General features: G+C 47.1%; 1 protein-coding gene across 1 annotated transcript; it reads right to left on the minus strand.

Annotated features, from left to right (window-relative positions):
• Nucleotides 1–1,425: 1,425 nt before the first annotated feature.
• On the minus strand, nt 1,426–15,969 carry TTC9B (tetratricopeptide repeat domain 9B; the record flags this gene model as incomplete). Its single annotated transcript, XM_083369253.1, is given in 5 exon segments — nt 1,426–1,777; nt 2,017–2,199; nt 15,611–15,648; nt 15,650–15,846; nt 15,904–15,969. Coding segments are annotated over 5 exon segments (567 nt in total). The 3' UTR covers nt 1,426–1,694.
• Between the last annotated feature and the right edge of the window lie 437 nt (nt 15,970–16,406).

Consider the following 16,406-nt stretch of genomic DNA (forward strand, 5'->3'; position numbering starts at 1 on the left):
CTCAGCGGCTTTTGATACCATCGACCATGGTATCCTACTGCGGCACCTCAGAGGGTTGGGAGTGGGTGGCACTGTTTTACAGTGGTTCTCCTCCTACCTCCTGGGTTGTTCGCAGTCGGTGTTGACAGGGGGGCAGAGGTCGGTCCTCTCGCCCCTTCTGTTCAACATCTATATGAAGCCGCTGGGTGAGATCATTCATGGTTTTGGGGTGGGGTATCATCAGTACGCTGATGAAACCCAGCTTTTTATTTCCACCCCAAATCAACCCAGTGATGCCCTCGCCATGATGTCCCGTTGCCTGGAGGCGGTGAGGGTCTGGATGGGGAGGAACAGGCTTCGTCTAAATCCCGACAAGACCGAGTGGCTGTGCATACCGGCATCTCGGGTTGTCCACTCTATTCCATCTTTAACTATAGGGGGTGAGGTGTTACCCCCCGTAGATAGGGCTTGCAAATTGGGTGTCCTCCTTGACTTACAGCTCTGTTTAGAAGATCATATAGGAGCTGTGACCAGGGGGGCTTTTGCCCAGGTTCTCCTGGTGCGCCAGTTGCGGCCCTATTTGGACCGAGATGCCCTACGCACAGTCACTCATGAGCTCGTGACCTCTCGGATAGACTACTGCAATGCTCTCTACATGGGGCTGCCCTTGAATACCACTCGGAGGCTCCAACTGGTGCAGAATGCGGCCGCGCAAGTTGTGATGGGGGTCTCCCGATACTCTCATGTAACACCTCTGCTCCGCGAGCTGCATTGGCTTCCAGTTGTCTTCCAGGTGAGATTCAAGGTGCTGGTGATGACCTATAAAGCCCTAAATGGCATGGGCCTGGATTATTTACAGGAGTACCTTTTGCCGGCTTTAACTTCCCATCGTCCTGTGCGCTCCCATAGAGAGGGCCTCCTCAGGGTGCTATCAGTCAGGGAATGTCGACTGGCGGCCCCCAGGGGTAGAGCATTCTCTGTGGGCGCGCTTGCCCTCTGGAACCAGCTTCCTGTTGAGCTCCAGATGGCTCCCAACCTTCGCTCTTTTCGCCGCGACCTGAAGACTTGGTTATTTGAACTTGCCAGCCTGGACTGAGGGATTGGGGTTTTAGATTTTAAATTCCAAATTTTAAATTTTAGAACGTGTTTTATTGCTTGGGCTATTTGGTTTAATTTATTTTAATTTTTGTATATTATGTGCTGTATATTGTGTTTTAATTGCCCTGTACACCGTCCTGAGTCCTTCGGGAGAAGGGCGGTATATAAATCCAATAAAATTAAATAAAGAAAATAAATAAAGAAAACATTGCGTTCACCCATTCGGCGGTCCTGGGGGGCATGGGCGATGGCCATAACCCCAAAACCCTCAGGTTGCTACCTTCGCTTTTACCCCTCTCTCCTACGGTACTGCCGAGGAAAAACCTCCAGGACAGGGAGCCGTGAAAGGCCCCGGAGCCTCCCCAGAAGCCCTTCCTTGGAGCCTGCCGAAGGTCCAGCTTCCGCCCAGCCTATCGCCTCTCTGCCCTTCCCCACCCCAAGAAAGGACTCGGCACCCCAGAGGTGTTTGGCAAAAAACTACATTCTCCCGCCCGCAGTCCAGATGGGGTGGGGATCGCTCCGGATCAAACTGTCTCTGGAGAACATCGCCGAGCACCCGGGTTCCTGGATCGTGGACGCAGCGGAGGCTGCAGACGGGAGGGAGAGGCAGGTCCGTCCTACGCAGTCACCTCCTTTGCGCGCTGGTGGCAGCGGCTGATCTTCATCTCCGTCAGCTGGATGTAGCGGAGGACGTTGGTGTCTGGGGGGGAAGGGCCGTGAGCAGAGAAAGCGGCCGGCGGGGGCGGGGAGGGCTACTCCGGATGGGAAGCGCCCTCTCTTGTTCCTCTCTGGCGTGGCGCGCGGCTTCGCCTCCCTTCTTGCCCAGACCTGGCCTGGCCAGGAGCAGCGGTGGCTCCGGACCAAGGGTCCCGAGGGCCGTGGCTGTCCTGAGCGGCCCTTTTCCGCCTGGCCCGAGGCCCGCCCCGCCCCCAAACCCACCTGTGGGCTGGCGGCACTTGGCCTCCTTCAGGTAGAGCAGGGCTTTGTTGCAGTCGCCCAGGTGGTAGAAGGCGATGCCCGCGCAGTACATGGCTTTGAAGTTGCCCTTCTCCTTGGCCAGCACCTTGAGGCAATATTCGCGGACTCGCTCATAGTTCACCAGCTCCGATTGCAGGAGGCAGGCTGCAGGGAAGAAAGCGAAGGGCACCAAGACACCCCACCCTTTCCCCGAGCTCTCGTTCCCTGCCTTGGCTTGCGGCAGGGGCAGCATGGCGGGACTGAGCCGCCCCCGAGGGGGCCAGGGGTCCTATATTGGGCTTGATTCCCCTCCATACCCGGAGCCAACTGCTACCTCAGACTGCAGCAAATGGGGGGAAAGAGATCTGCTCCCTCTAGAGACGAACCGCGTGCGCACGCGCACACACGCTGCGCCAGCTCCAGCTAACTGGTGGTACTAGCTCTGCTCAGGAGTGTTGGTGTTGCGTGGCTCCCTTTGGAGAGTCTCCCGTAAACTGGGATGGCTCTATTTCTTTTTCTTTTTCTTCCTCCTCCTCTCCCAATACCAGGCTCTTTCCTTTCCTTTTCAAATTTCTCTTTCTTCTATCAGGCAAAATCACGAAGTTGTTGTTGAAGTTCATTTCAGGCTACAAAACCACCTGAAATGACCCACCTGAACGCTGCAATTCTGCACACCAAGAATGCAAACGAAGTGCAGCTTCAGCCACCTGTTTCGTTTCTAGAAGGGCTCGTCGTGGCAAAACCACGTGAGCCGGAGGCCTCTCCAGGCCCCAGAGGAGACCTCGCGAGCTGCCAGCCACTAAGGAAGACCTGCATCCGGACGCCGGTCCAGCCCTCGTGGGCAGGCGCTTGGGGCGCAGGTGTGAGGTGGGCGGGTCAAGCAAGGCACAGACATGGCCTTAGCGGCGAAACGCCCTGGGAGTCCTTGGGCCAATTGTGCGGTCTCGGCCCATCATATAGGGGAGTGTTAAAGGTACAGTGAGCATCTTGGCTCCATTGAAAGGACCATCTGATGACATTAAGGGGAAAAAGCTACCAGGAAAAAAAGCATGTTTAATTGGCACTCAATGACCAAATGGCAACATTAAGTATGGTGGGACCTTTTCAAGCTTTGCAGAATTCCGGACTTCCGGGTGGTAAGGCGTCGCTGCAGGCAGCCATTCTGGCTGTCAGCCCCGCCGGTTCCGTAGAGCCGCCGAAAACAGCGCCGATCAGCTGTTTCGATGGCTTGGAAGCCCACTCCTCGGGAGAAGAGGAGGGGGTGAGTGCTCAGGTAGGGGTAGAGCTCTCCGGGGCCGCCAGAGCTAAAGTTCTGGCGGCTGAAGGATTGAGCCCCCCCGAAGCCTGAGTTTGCTCTGGACTGTGGGGTGCCTCTGCTCCAGGCTTTTTGGAGCAGAGCAGGGCGTCAGCAACCATCCCTGCCAGCAAGAGAGAACCTGGATGCAGGCAGAGCGATACAGGAGATTCAGGTGAAAGTGAATTTATGATCTTTAACTCAATGGACTTTGTGGAGTTTGAAAGTGAAAGTGCGTAGCAGGCAATAGTGAGTGAAAATGGCTGCCAAATCTTCTAATGTTCCTAGAAGCGCGGGGGCTTCTCCGGTGCAGCAATCTTCGTTACAAGCTTTAATGCCCCCTCCCTCTGCACCTGCACCTGCACCTGTACCAACTTTTACAGTTAAAGATTTGCAGGATGTGTTGCAAGAGGCTATGAAAAAGCAATCGCAACAATTAGTTGAGCTTATGGATGAGAAGTTAATAGAAATAAGGGCAGACATCTTACTTGCATTTCAAGGCATGGCTATATGCATAGAGCGCTTGGACGAGAGAGTGGAAGATCTCAGCCAAAATAATATCAGATTAGATGCAAAAATGACAGAGACTGAAAATGTGATGGATAAAATTGATAGTGACTTGACCTTGGTACAGTACCATGAGATGGAGTTTGCTGTGAGAATTAGAGGCTTAAAAGAGGATTCTAAAGAAAATTTGAAGAAAATAGTTTCCGAGGCTTTGGAAGGTGTGTTGGGGCGACCAGCAGATGCAATTATGGAAGATATAGACAAAATTTTCCGTGTTAATTCGTGGATTGCAAGACAAAGGAAATTACCCAGAGATGTGGTGGTTTATTTTACAAAGAGAGCAATTAGAAATGAGGTTATTCAAGCCTTTTACAATACTAAATTTGCAATTGCTGAGCAAGAAGTTTTGATTTTAAAAGAGATCCCTCCAAGAATCCTAAGGAGAAGGAAGGAATTTGCCTTTTTGGCACAAGAATTAAGACGACGTGATATTAAGTTCAGATGGGAGATACCAGTGGGTATGGTGGTGATGCATGAAGGCATGAGACATTGTCTTACTACAGTGTTGCAGGCACGTGATTTTTATAGTAATGTTTTAAAAGCAGTCCTCATACCACTTTTGGAATCTACAAAGAAGAATGGTGAGGGAGAGCCTCAATTACGCAGTGAGAATTTACAAGGTGCTGAAGGAACAACGCAGATAGACAAGAAAGCTACAGGAGTGGATCAAATTTCAGTATCATCGGAGGAGACCAGAGACCAGAGGATGACGCGTGCTGCTTCGAGACGAATGAGACGAGAGCAAGAACAAGAACAGCAGAAAGTCATGATGGCACCTCCAAAACTTACTTATAGTGAAGCTGTGGGAGGAGCACGACCTAAGAGAGTGCAGGTGATTTTGGAGGAAGCGCTCCAAAAGCTTCAGGTCGCAAAGGATGGCGACAAAGTTTCTAACCTGGAATGTTAATGGCTTAAATTCACCACAGAAGAGAAAGAAAGTTTTTCAATATTTAAAACAATTTAAGAATTATGTTATTTGTTTACAAGAAACACATATTAGAGTTACGGATCAAAAGTACTTATTAAATTCAAGACTGGGTACACAATTTATTGCCTCCGCAACGGATAAGAAAAATGGAGTGGTTGTTTATTTTAAGAATACCTTGACAGTGGAGTTAATTGAAGCAGATAAACAAGGAAGATATGTTATAACTGAACTGTTAATAGAAGGCAAGAAAACACTTCTGGTTGGATTATATGCTCCTAATCAACAACAAGCAGACTTTTATAGTTTACTACACAGCAAGATTACTCAGTGGGATTATAAATCTTTTATTTTTATGGGGGACTGGAACGGTGTTTTGGATGTACAAATGGACAAGAGGGTTTTTTTTTAAAGTATTCCAAGTCATTCTAAACTGCCTAAATCTTTTTTTGAAATGAAGGATGATTTGGAATTGTGAGATATTTGGAGAGAAAGAAATTTGCAAGAGAAGGACTATACTTTTTTTTCTGATAGACATCAATCTTTTTCTAGAATTGACTTTATACTAATTACTAATGATTTTTTTTCTAGGATTAAGAAGATTAAGATGTTAGATGTTTTGTGCCAGCCATTGGCAGTTCCCCAAAAAGGTCATCAGATGGGAGCAAAGAGGCTTCTTTGCTTCCACTGATGAGCCAAGGGTCTCGGACCCGACAGCCCCATTGGTGAGAGAGTTTTATGGTCAGGGAGGGACCAAGACCCCCCATAAATACCTCTGCACGAGGGGCTGCTCTTTGTTCTAGTTCTATCCCTGCTTCTACCTCTACTCCTAGCTCCTAGTCCTCCTGTTTTAGTTAGTTATGTAATGCTAGCTTGTTTTATTTTATTTCTCTCTCACATGCAGGCATGAATGCTTTAATGCCAAGTATTTCTTTCTCTTTGATCTATCATTGAATAAAGCTAATATGATTGCATCTCTGCGTGATGCCTTTGCTTGGAAGCACCTTTAACGATTCATCGTGAGATCACCTCACAAGTTGGTAGCCATAGGATGGTTTAAAGGAAAGCTTCCAAGCCAGCCAGGACCTATCCAACAAGATGTCTGGAAGACCCGGCTCAAATCCATTCATAACAGATGGCAGGACTTCTCCTATCGTGACCAGAAGTCATCGATCACAGACGGCATCCCTGCCTACATCCAAGTCTTCAGTTCCTGAAGCAACCTCCGCTGCAGGTGAGAGCACAAATGGCCTTCATCCCGTCAGAGGATCCAGCAGAGCGTCTAGGACCCCTTCACATGCCTCTTTACAACTGAACGCCACAGAGGAGAGCATAGAAGGCTTGCAGACTGCCCAAGACTGCTCAGATGCTGCAGAGACGGACCTGGCTGAAACCAAACGCCGCGTGAGTAAGCTGACTGCACAGGAACGTGAAGAACTGCTTAAAGAGATCTTTACAATGCAGGGGAGGGGGAAGGCAGCCCAGGAAACCGCGCAGGAAGCCTCCGAACACGTGGTGAGTCTTTCCCTAGAGACCACGAGGCCTCCAAATATGGCGCCCGCCTCCCTTAGTGACTTCGGGACCCCAGGGTTTTTGGCGCGAACCCCCCCCCCAGCTGTGAGCTACAGCTTCCTGGGGCAAGCAGAAACAAGATGGCTCCGCCCACATGGTCTGGCACAGGAAACAAGATGGCGGCCCCCTGTAACCCCACACGGTCTAACAAAGACAATCCTTTTTTAAGCCTGGAAAGCCAGCAGTCCCTGGCATCCAGCAGAAATGGCATGCAATCCCTGGCATCTGGCCAAAACAGCATGCAAATTCCTGGGCTCTCCCCACCACAGAGCCTAAAGTCCTATGATGGCGATGAGATCTGCCCAGCCGATACTAATACAAATACAAATGCAATTAAAACGGCCATCCAAGTCCTGACTACGGCCCTGGGGGCCAAGCAGACGTCGGGGGTGCCCCCCCCAAGGCCTCCCATCCTCTCCCCAGGGCCCAACTGCCGGGGGGAATCCAGCCTGAAGCCTCCCAACAATCAACCCCCACGGCCTCCCACCTTCTCTTCAGGTCTTCAGGACCAACCAGGCAAACCAGGCAATGATGAAAATCCATGTGGTTGCAATTCTTGGGAGGATTCATTGCAGCAACTCCAAACTGGCAAATCTGGGCTCCGCCCCCCCAATGCCTCATGGGAAGAAGGGAGAAATCCTGAACAACGCCCTCCCCCGGATCACATGGTTTCCGGGCACGCCCATCTGGAGTTACTAAATAGTCAAGAAAGGATTCCCTCCTCGACCACTAGACGGACCCCTTTCACTGTAGGAACCACTTTCCCTCTCCCTTTTATGTCAATGGACATTTCAGAGTTTTTTGAATATGGGTCTGAGTTTCCAGCCGCAAATCTTCCTAGCGATTTTAAAAAGCTACAACTGGGAGGGGAAAATTACAGCAGTTGGAGTAAAGATATACAGCTATATCTCTTAAAGAATGGGACTCTACAAATGGTTCAGAAACCACCCCCTCCCCCATGGGGACATCAAGAAGAGCAGCGACACTTGCAGGCTTATTCTGCTCTGCTCAGTTCTCTGGATAATAACTTGTTCTCCAGCATACCAGCAGGACTCAGAGCTGCTCAAGCATGGCAACTATTATACAATTTATTCAACAGCGATACCATTGGTTCCATCACCAGATATACAACTGAGCTTTATACAACCAAACTGAAGTTTGGTGCCAGCATGCCTGAACATCTTGCAAAATTAAAGGCACTCAGGGCAGAATTGATATCCAGAGATTTTCCTGTAACTGATGTGAACATGGTTGCGATCATTTTTGCTTCCCTAGACAGGAGTTGGAGCAATTTCATTGTTTCACTCGAAGCGGTCAAGAGGGAAGACATAAATCTGTCCTACCTCACAGGGAGACTCATCGAGGAAGATCGGAGAAGAAGAAATGCTGGAGAATACGCCAGAGTCACCACTCAGCAAGCCAGAAGGGGGCGCCACAACTCAGAGCAAATTAATGCTCTACTTAAGTGTTTCATCTGTGGCTCTGAGGAGCACCTCAAGAAAGACTGCCCCCATCAACATCAAGCCCCTAAACGTGGTCCCAATCAAGTAAGGGGCAAGGGGCAAGGAAGGGGGCGTGGTAGGGGCAAAGGAAATTCTCTGCATACTTGTTCCCTCACCCCCACAACAAAGGCTGATAGCTCCACTGACTTATGGTTACTGGACTCTGGAGCTTCTTCTCACATTACTAATATGAGTCAAGGTTTTAAAAGGTTAAAGAAAATTAACTCATCTGTCAAAGTGGCAAACGGTGATACTGCTTTAATTGTTGCGGAGGGTTTTGTTTCTGTACCTGGACTTGGGAAAGTTGAAGGTGTTTTACACGCCCCTTCCATAGCCAACAACCTATTAAGCATTACCAAATTGTGTGACGATGACAAAGTAGAAGTCTTATTTCGCAAGGGGGGAGGTCATGTCACCCGGAACCAGAAGGTCATTGGAAATATAGCCATAATAAATGGCTTACCATATTTTTCTCCCAAGCCACCACAGCCTGCCCCAAGGCTTTCCAAGGGCAGTGTGGGCAAGGAGCCTGAATCTCAGCAGGCACCTACAGCACCACTCAAAGCAACTAGAGCCAAGAGGGTGTCAATGGGGAAGCCGCTTCACGATAAGTGTGCCCATCTCCTCCACAGGAGGCTAGGTCATGCAAGCTTCCCTGTAGTTAAAAAGATGGGAGAATTTGCTGAGAGAGTCCAGCTCAAGGACTGTGACGTGTTTCTGGACTGTGCCATTTGCAAGAAAACAAAGAGGAAGGCTGCCCCTATACCAAAGGTGTCATCCCGTAAGGCTCAGTACCCATAGCAACTAGTACATGTTGATTTGGTTGGGCCTTTCACACCATCCCTAGGAAAGAAAAAGTATTTTCTCACTGCCGTTGATGATTTTTCACGATACGGCCACGTGTATACCCTCACAGAAAAATCTGAAGCCTTTGACGCCATAAAGTCACTGTACAACTTTGTAGAGACCCAGTACAAGACCAAGATCGCACAATTGCAGAGCGATCGCAGGGCTGAGTTCATGTCTCAGAAGTTCCAGGACTGGGTAAGGCGTAAGGGCATCCGCCATTTTCTTACTGCACCATTCACCCCTTCGTAAAATGGTGTAGCTGAGAAAAGAAATGGAGTTCTGCAAACCATGATGCGTAGTCTGATTGCGGACGCAGGTGTCGCAGAATCATACTGGGGAGAGGCGGTCCATTACGCCAATTACACCTTAAACCGCACCTGGAGCAGTGTTGTGAACCAGACCCCATATTTCCTGGTTCACGGTAGGAAACCAAATCTGGCACATTTGCGTGTGTTTGGTTCCTATGCATGGGTGCACATCCCCAAGCAGCTGCGGAAGAAGGGGAGATCTGTTTCCCAGAGACTAAGGTTCTTGGGCTATGCTCCTGGCTCCAAGGCCTATCGTTTCCTGGGAGAAGGGGGCAGGCCTGTGACTTCCCAATCTGCCTCTTTCGAAGAGGACTCCAATTGGACTCAGATCCACTCAAATGATCTGATCCCATATGCCAACCGACCCAGCAAGGACACACCGACCACGACATCACCAGAGGCGACCACGTACCCTGCCACCGACGAAAGTGAGGAACAAGACGAAGATGCGTCCAGTCCCACGGAGGAAGACACGCCGTCTTCACCCCCAGCGACGCCTCAGAGACCCACGGTAGAAAAAAGCGGTGAGTGGCAGAAGGTAAGGAGGTCAAAGTGGTCCAACAAAGGGGTCCCGCCATAGAGAATTGACATTGGCCACATCGCGTCTGTCAACAGCGTTGTGGTCACCCCAAAATCCTTCTCTGACATCCAGGAGCTGCCCATCGAAGAGCAAGAGAAATGGCAGCTCGCGATGGAGAAGGAGATGCAGAGCTTAAAACAACTCAAGGTCTTCACCCCCCAGCAACCACCAAAGGAGAGGAAAGTCATTGGCACAAGGTGGGTTTACAAAGCCAAACCACTTGCCAATGGCCTCTACCTATATAAGGCCCGTTTGGTAGCCCAGGGCTTCGCTCAGCGTTATATGGAAGACTACTCGGAGACCTACTCTCCAACCGTCCGGGCAGAGAGTGTCAAGGCCGCCCTTGTGACTGCAGCCGCTCTGGGAGAAGAAGTCTTCCAATTCGACATCCAGACGGCTTACCTCCACGCCAACTTGGACCGGCAGATCTACGTGAGGGCCCCTCCTGGCTACCAGCAAGAAGGGGGAAATACATGGTTGCTCCACAAAGGGTTATATGGTCTCAAGCAGTCAGGGAAATTATGGTATGACTGTCTTAGAAAGAGTTTAGAACGAGTTGGTTTCTCAGCATCTCATGCAGATGAATGTGTTTTCACACGCAATTCCAAGGGAACCACAGAACGGGTGTTAGTTTATGTGGATGACCTATTATATGTAGGGCCTAACAAGGAAGGGTGTGATGAATTTGCCAAGGCCCTGGAAGAAAAGTTTACTCTGAAGTCTTTGGGGCGGGTTGACAAGTACTTGGGTGTGCATATTTTGGCCACTAAAGGGGGGTTCGCTCTATCTCAAAAAGAAAAGATAGAGGAATTACTGGCCAAATGCAAAATGACAGAATCTAATCCTACGCATAGCCCAATGCAAACCGACTTTTACAACCACACCCATAAGGACGGTCCTGAGTTCACAGATAACATGCTTTACAGATCTGTGATTGGCTCCTTGCTATACATCAGCAATTGGAGCAGACCTGACATAGCTTTAGCTGTGAATCTATTGTCCAGGCATGTGGAACACCCAAAGGAATTCCACTGGACTGCTGTTAAAAGGGTGCTTAGATACCTTAAGGGCACAGCTGATGCCCTCCTTATGCTAGAACCAGAGAAGGGGAAGACGGCCCAGCTCTCCGCTTACTCAGATGCAGACTGGGCTGGCGACACCAAAACTAGACGGAGCACTTCTGGTTTCCTCATATTGCTAAATGGCTGCCCAGTACATTGGCATGTTAGGCAGCAAAAATTTATTTCTTGCTCCACGGCCGAGGCTGAATATGCCAGCCTGTCAGACACGGCCAATGATTTGACTTGGTTCAATGAGCTGATAACAAGCATCTGGGCATCTCCCCCTCTGCCCATCCAAATTCTAGAGGACAACACAGCCGCCATTGCAATCTCGGAGGCTTATGCAGTAGGCTCTAGATCTCGCCATATAGACATACGCTATAAAAATGTCAGGCAGCTTACCAAAAAGGGTTTTATACATGTTGAGCACTGTAATACAGCTGACCAGATAGCTGATCTGTTTACCAAGCCTGTTCCCATTGACCGGCACAACCTTCTATGTAAGCGTTTGTGTTTGGCCTTCTGAATGTTTTTATGCATGTCTATGACACCTGCTCGCCCCTCACATACATTCACTGGTCCCTGTCATTGGCTGGCAAGAAGGGGAATTGTTAGATGTTTTGTGCCAGCCATTGGCAGTTCCCCAAAAAGGTCATCAGATGGGAGCAAAGAGGCTTCTTTGCTTCCACTGATGAGCCAAGGGTCTCGGACCCGACAGCCCCATTGGTGAGAGAGTTTTATGGTCAGGGAGGGACCAAGACCCCCCATAAATACCTCTGCACGAGGGGCTGCTCTTTGTTCTAGTTCTATCCCTGCTTCTACCTCTACTCCTAGCTCCTAGTCCTCCTGTTTTAGTTAGTTATGTAATGCTAGGTTGTTTTATTTTATTTCTCTCTCACATGCAGGCATGAATGCTTTCATGCCAAGTATTTCTTTCTCTTTGATCTATCATTGAATAAAGCTAATATGATTGCATCTCTGCGTGATGCCTTTGCCTGGAAGCTCCTTTAACGGTTCATCGTGAGATCACCTCACATAAGATTTGTCCAAGAACTATGTCTGATCATAGTCCAGTCTGGTTAGAGATAGAAAAAGATAATAGAGATAGGCGTTCCTGGCGTCTAAATGAGAATTTGTTTAGAAATCAGGAAAATGTGGAAGAATGTAAAAAACAGATGAAGGATTTTTTTTAAATTAATATGCATAAAGGTACTTCTATTGAAATGGTCTGGGATGCTAGTAAAGCTTATATGAGAGGTGTATTAATATATTTGAATAACAAATATAGACGCAATTTGGAATTCAGGAGGAAGGAATTAGAGAATGAAATTAGGGAAAAAGAAAAGGCTTTTATTTTGAATCCATCGGATGTAAAGATTAAAGAGGTAATTATTTATTAAGGGGACAGTTCGACAAGTTGATGGCTGATCAAGTGGCAACTAACTTACGGTATGCTAGACATAATACTTTTTGCAATGCCAATAAACCAGGTAGATGGCTAGCTTATTTGTTAAGGAAGAAGCAAAGGGCTTCTAATATAGATAGAATAGAACATAAGGGTAAGGTAGTGTATCAGCAGAGTCTTATTAAGAAGACTTTTGTTGATTTTTATTCTAAGTTATATGCTAGAGATAAGATTAGTGAGGCAGATATTGATGAATATTTGATGAATGCTAATATTCCTCTGCTTACACAAGAACAAAAGGAAGAGATGAATCAATTGATAACTGAGGAAGAAATTTTTTCAGCAATTAAACAATTGAAAGTGGGTAAGGCGCCAGGTACGGATGGATTGACTGCTGTGTATTACAAAAATTTACAGTTAGAGATGGTAAAGCCATTAAGGGAATTGTTTCAGACAATTCAAATGGGAGGAGGGGTGCCCGCATCTTGGAAAACTGCTTTTATTTCTTTGATTCAGAAGGAAGACCAGGATGTCACCCAAGCAAAAAATTATAGGCCAATATCACTTTTGAATACGGACTACAAGATATTTGCTAAGGTTTTAGCTAACAGATTAATGAGGGTATTACAACAAGTAATTCATGGTGACCAAACTGGGTTTATAAGTGGTAGACAAATGAAGAACAATGTGAGGCATGTGGTTGATTTGTTGGAATTTTTGGTAAGAAACAATCCAATCCCTGCAGCGTTGATCTTTTTGGACGCTGAAAAAGCCTTTGATCAATTGGATTGGCAATTTTTGTTAAAAGTATTAGATAAAATGAACTTTGGGGATAATTTTTTACAACCAATTAGGGCATTATATCAAAAGCAAACAGCCCGCATAATAGTTAATAATAGTTTGACAGACGTATGTAACATTGAAAAGGGTACAAGGCAGGGGTGCCCGTTGTCACCTTTATTATTTGTTTTAACATTGGAGATATTATTGATTAAAATACGGGATTCGGAAAAAATTAGGGGAATTCAAATAAGAGATCAGGATTACAGACTGAGGGCATTTGCAGACGATCTGGTTGTTACGGTAACTCAGCCTGAAGATTCAGTTGTAGAACTGATGGAGATAATAATGCAATATGGGAAAGTTTCTGGATTCAAGGTTAACATACAAAAAACTAAAATGTTGTCTAAGAATATGACAGTATCACAAAAGGCTGTTTTAGAAGAGTTAACGGGATTTGAAATTGTTAAAAGGGTTAAATATTTGGGGATATATTTGTTACCCTCAAATGTAAAGTTATATAAAAATAATTATGAAAAGTTATGGGGAAAAGTTCAAAAAGAATTGGATAGTTGGAAAAAACTACAATTATCCTTATTGGGAAGAATTGCAGCAGTGAAAATGAATGTTTTGCCAAAAAATTTTTTTTATTTTTTTTTATTGAAAAGTTTTAAAATACAATTTTCCTTTAAAAATCCCCCCTTCCCCCTCCCTCCTCCCCCCCTACCTCCCCCCTCCCCCCCTCCCCCCCCGACTTCCCAGAGCTAAATACAAGGTATATATATATAAAACAATCATAAACAATCATATACTAACAACTATAAAGTCTAAAATCCATCACTCTCTAGCTTATATAGGATAAACAAGCCTTAGTAATATTGAATATATATAAAAAGAAACTAAAATAAGAAAAGAAAAAAAAACGAAAGAAGACTTATTCAAATGCTACATAAAACTTCTTAACCCTATACTTGTTCTGGATAAACTCAATCCATTTTTATTTTTATTTCAAATGATACCTATTCTTAAAAAGGATTCAAATTTGGAGGAATGGCAAAAGGGTATTAATAAATTTGTCTGGGCAGGGAAAAGGCCACGAGTTAAATTTAAGATTATGCAGGATATGCGTGAGAGAGGTGGTCTTAAAATGCCTAATCTTAAACTATACTATGAAGCTGCTGCTTTGTCAGCGATAAGTGATTGGATTAATTTAACACAAGTGAGATTATTAAATCTTGAAGGCCATGATTTGTTATTTGGTTGGCATGCATATTTATTGTATGATAAGAAGGTGGATAATGTGTTCAAGGTACATATTTTAAGACATGCTCTGTTGCGAGTTTGGAAAAAGTATAGACATAAGTTAAATTATAAGATACCTATATGGGCAATACCGAAACACACAATAGAAAATATAAGTGTTGGGTTTAAACATGATGTGACTACATACAAGGAAATTTTAAGTTTAGAAAGGAATGTATGGCATTTAAAGCCGTATAATATTTTAAGAGAAGAAAAGATTGTACAAACTTGGTTTCAGTATGGGCAATTACAGGCCAGGTGGAAAGAAGACCAGAAAATTGGTTTTTCAATGACTGATGAAAATCTGGTAAAGCAAATTAGAGATCAAGGCCAAGCACATATTAAAAGGATATATCTTGCATTGATAGAAATTGACTCAGAGACAGAACTTGTTAAAGATTGTATGATAAAGTGGGCTCAGAATTTTCAAGAAGTCATTACAATGGATACCTGGGAAAAGATTTGGGTGAGAAATGTAAAATTTACGCAAGCTCAAAACTTAAGAGAGAATTTTTATAAGATGTTTTATAGGTGGCATTTAGATCCTAAAAAATTAGCAAGTATGTATCCGAACTGCCAGCCCAAATGTTGGAGGTGTGGTGGTGAAGATGCAACGTATTTTCATGTATGGTGGACCTGTAAAAAGGTTAAAGCTTTTTGGATTAACATTTGGTGGAATATGCAAAAGATATTTAAGAAAAGGATAAAGTTTTGTCTGCAACTGTTTTTACTGGGCATTATTACGGATACTACTGTTGTGGACACTAAGTTGATCTTGAATTTAATTACGGCAGCGAGACTTTTAGTAGGGCAATATTGGAAGAAGGAAGAACTGCCGACTATAGAAGAATGGACTTTAAAAGTTTCCAACCTGGCGGAAATGGCAAAGATTTCAGCGTATTTGAAAGACCAGTCGCAACAGAGATATATTGTGGAGTGGAGAAGATGGATTGATTATATCCAGAATAAATATGGGACTAAAAAGTTTCACCTAGCATTTGAATAAGGATTTAAATATATTGCTTGTAGTTAGTTTATAAGAGTTAAAGTGCGATAGATTTAATAGTTTATTGTTGTTTGCATAAGGTAGACTATGATTGTTTGTATTTTTATACCCTGTATTGAGCTCTGGGAAGTCGGGGAGGGGGAAGGGAGGGAGGTGTTGGGGAGGGTTGGGGAGAGGGGAGGGGGTGGGGAGGGGTTTTGTTTTGTTAAAAAATGTATTCTAAAACTTTTCAATAAAAAAAAGCTTTGCAGAATTCCAACTGGCCCCAAGCAGCTGTTCCCTGGGCGTCGGCAGGCAGCGGAGGCCCCTTCCACAGGGCTCCCTCCAGCTGGGCGGGTGGGGCCGAGTCCTTCTGCTCCCGGCTGGGGCCAGGACTACGCGGCTTCCTCCTCCCTCCCAGCTCGGCGGCGGGGGCGGGCTCTTACCAGCCAGGCTGTCGTAGCACTCAATCTCGGTGCTCCCGCTGCTCGGCGGACAGGCGATGCCAGGCGACCAGCGAGCTGCCCTTCGCAGCCGCCGTCTCAGGCTTTCCGTCGCCGGCCAGCGGCTCCAGGCCTTTCAGCTGCAGCAGGGCTCGGCGGTACTTGCCGATGGCTTCGCGGAGCTTCTTCTGCTTGTAGCAGCGGTGCCCCTCCGCCTTGAATTCCACCGCCCGCTGGAGCTAGGCCTCCAATTCCGCAGCCGCGGCGCAACGGGCCCGGCAGCCCCCTCCGCTCGCCCCCAGCACCAAGGAGGCCCTGCCGGCCTCCGGGCAGCTCTTCTGGTACGGGCTGCGCTCCTCCATGCCCGCCTTCACTGACCGAGGCCCATGCTTAGTCCGACGCCTGCTTCCGCCGGACGGGGAGCTGGGAAAGCGGCTGAGCGTAGAGGGAGGGATGCGGGGAGAGCCACGAGCGCCGCTTCAGCACCGCGGACAGCACGCTAGTGCATTGTGGGAAACTCCTCCCGCCTCAGCACCACCAGCCTGACCTCGCCTGGCTCAGGACCAAACCAGGAGAGGCGGCTCCAGGCAGCGCCCCAGCGGGTGGGCCGGCTAGCACCTTATGCCTGCCTCGATGCGATGCTGCGAAACGTCTCCAGCGATTCCCAAGTTGGACTCGTAGACTGGGTTTCCCTGAGTTTGGAAAGCGGTGCAGGGAGGGAGGTGCAGGGTCAGACAGCCGGCTAGGCTGAAGTTAGCTTGCCTTTTGTTTTGAGAGGCATTGTGAGGAGACCGTCAGC

The sequence above is a fragment of the Vipera ursinii genome, assembly GCF_947247035.1.
Source record: "Vipera ursinii genome assembly, chromosome: 9".
Taxonomy (NCBI): domain Eukaryota; kingdom Metazoa; phylum Chordata; class Lepidosauria; order Squamata; family Viperidae; genus Vipera; species Vipera ursinii.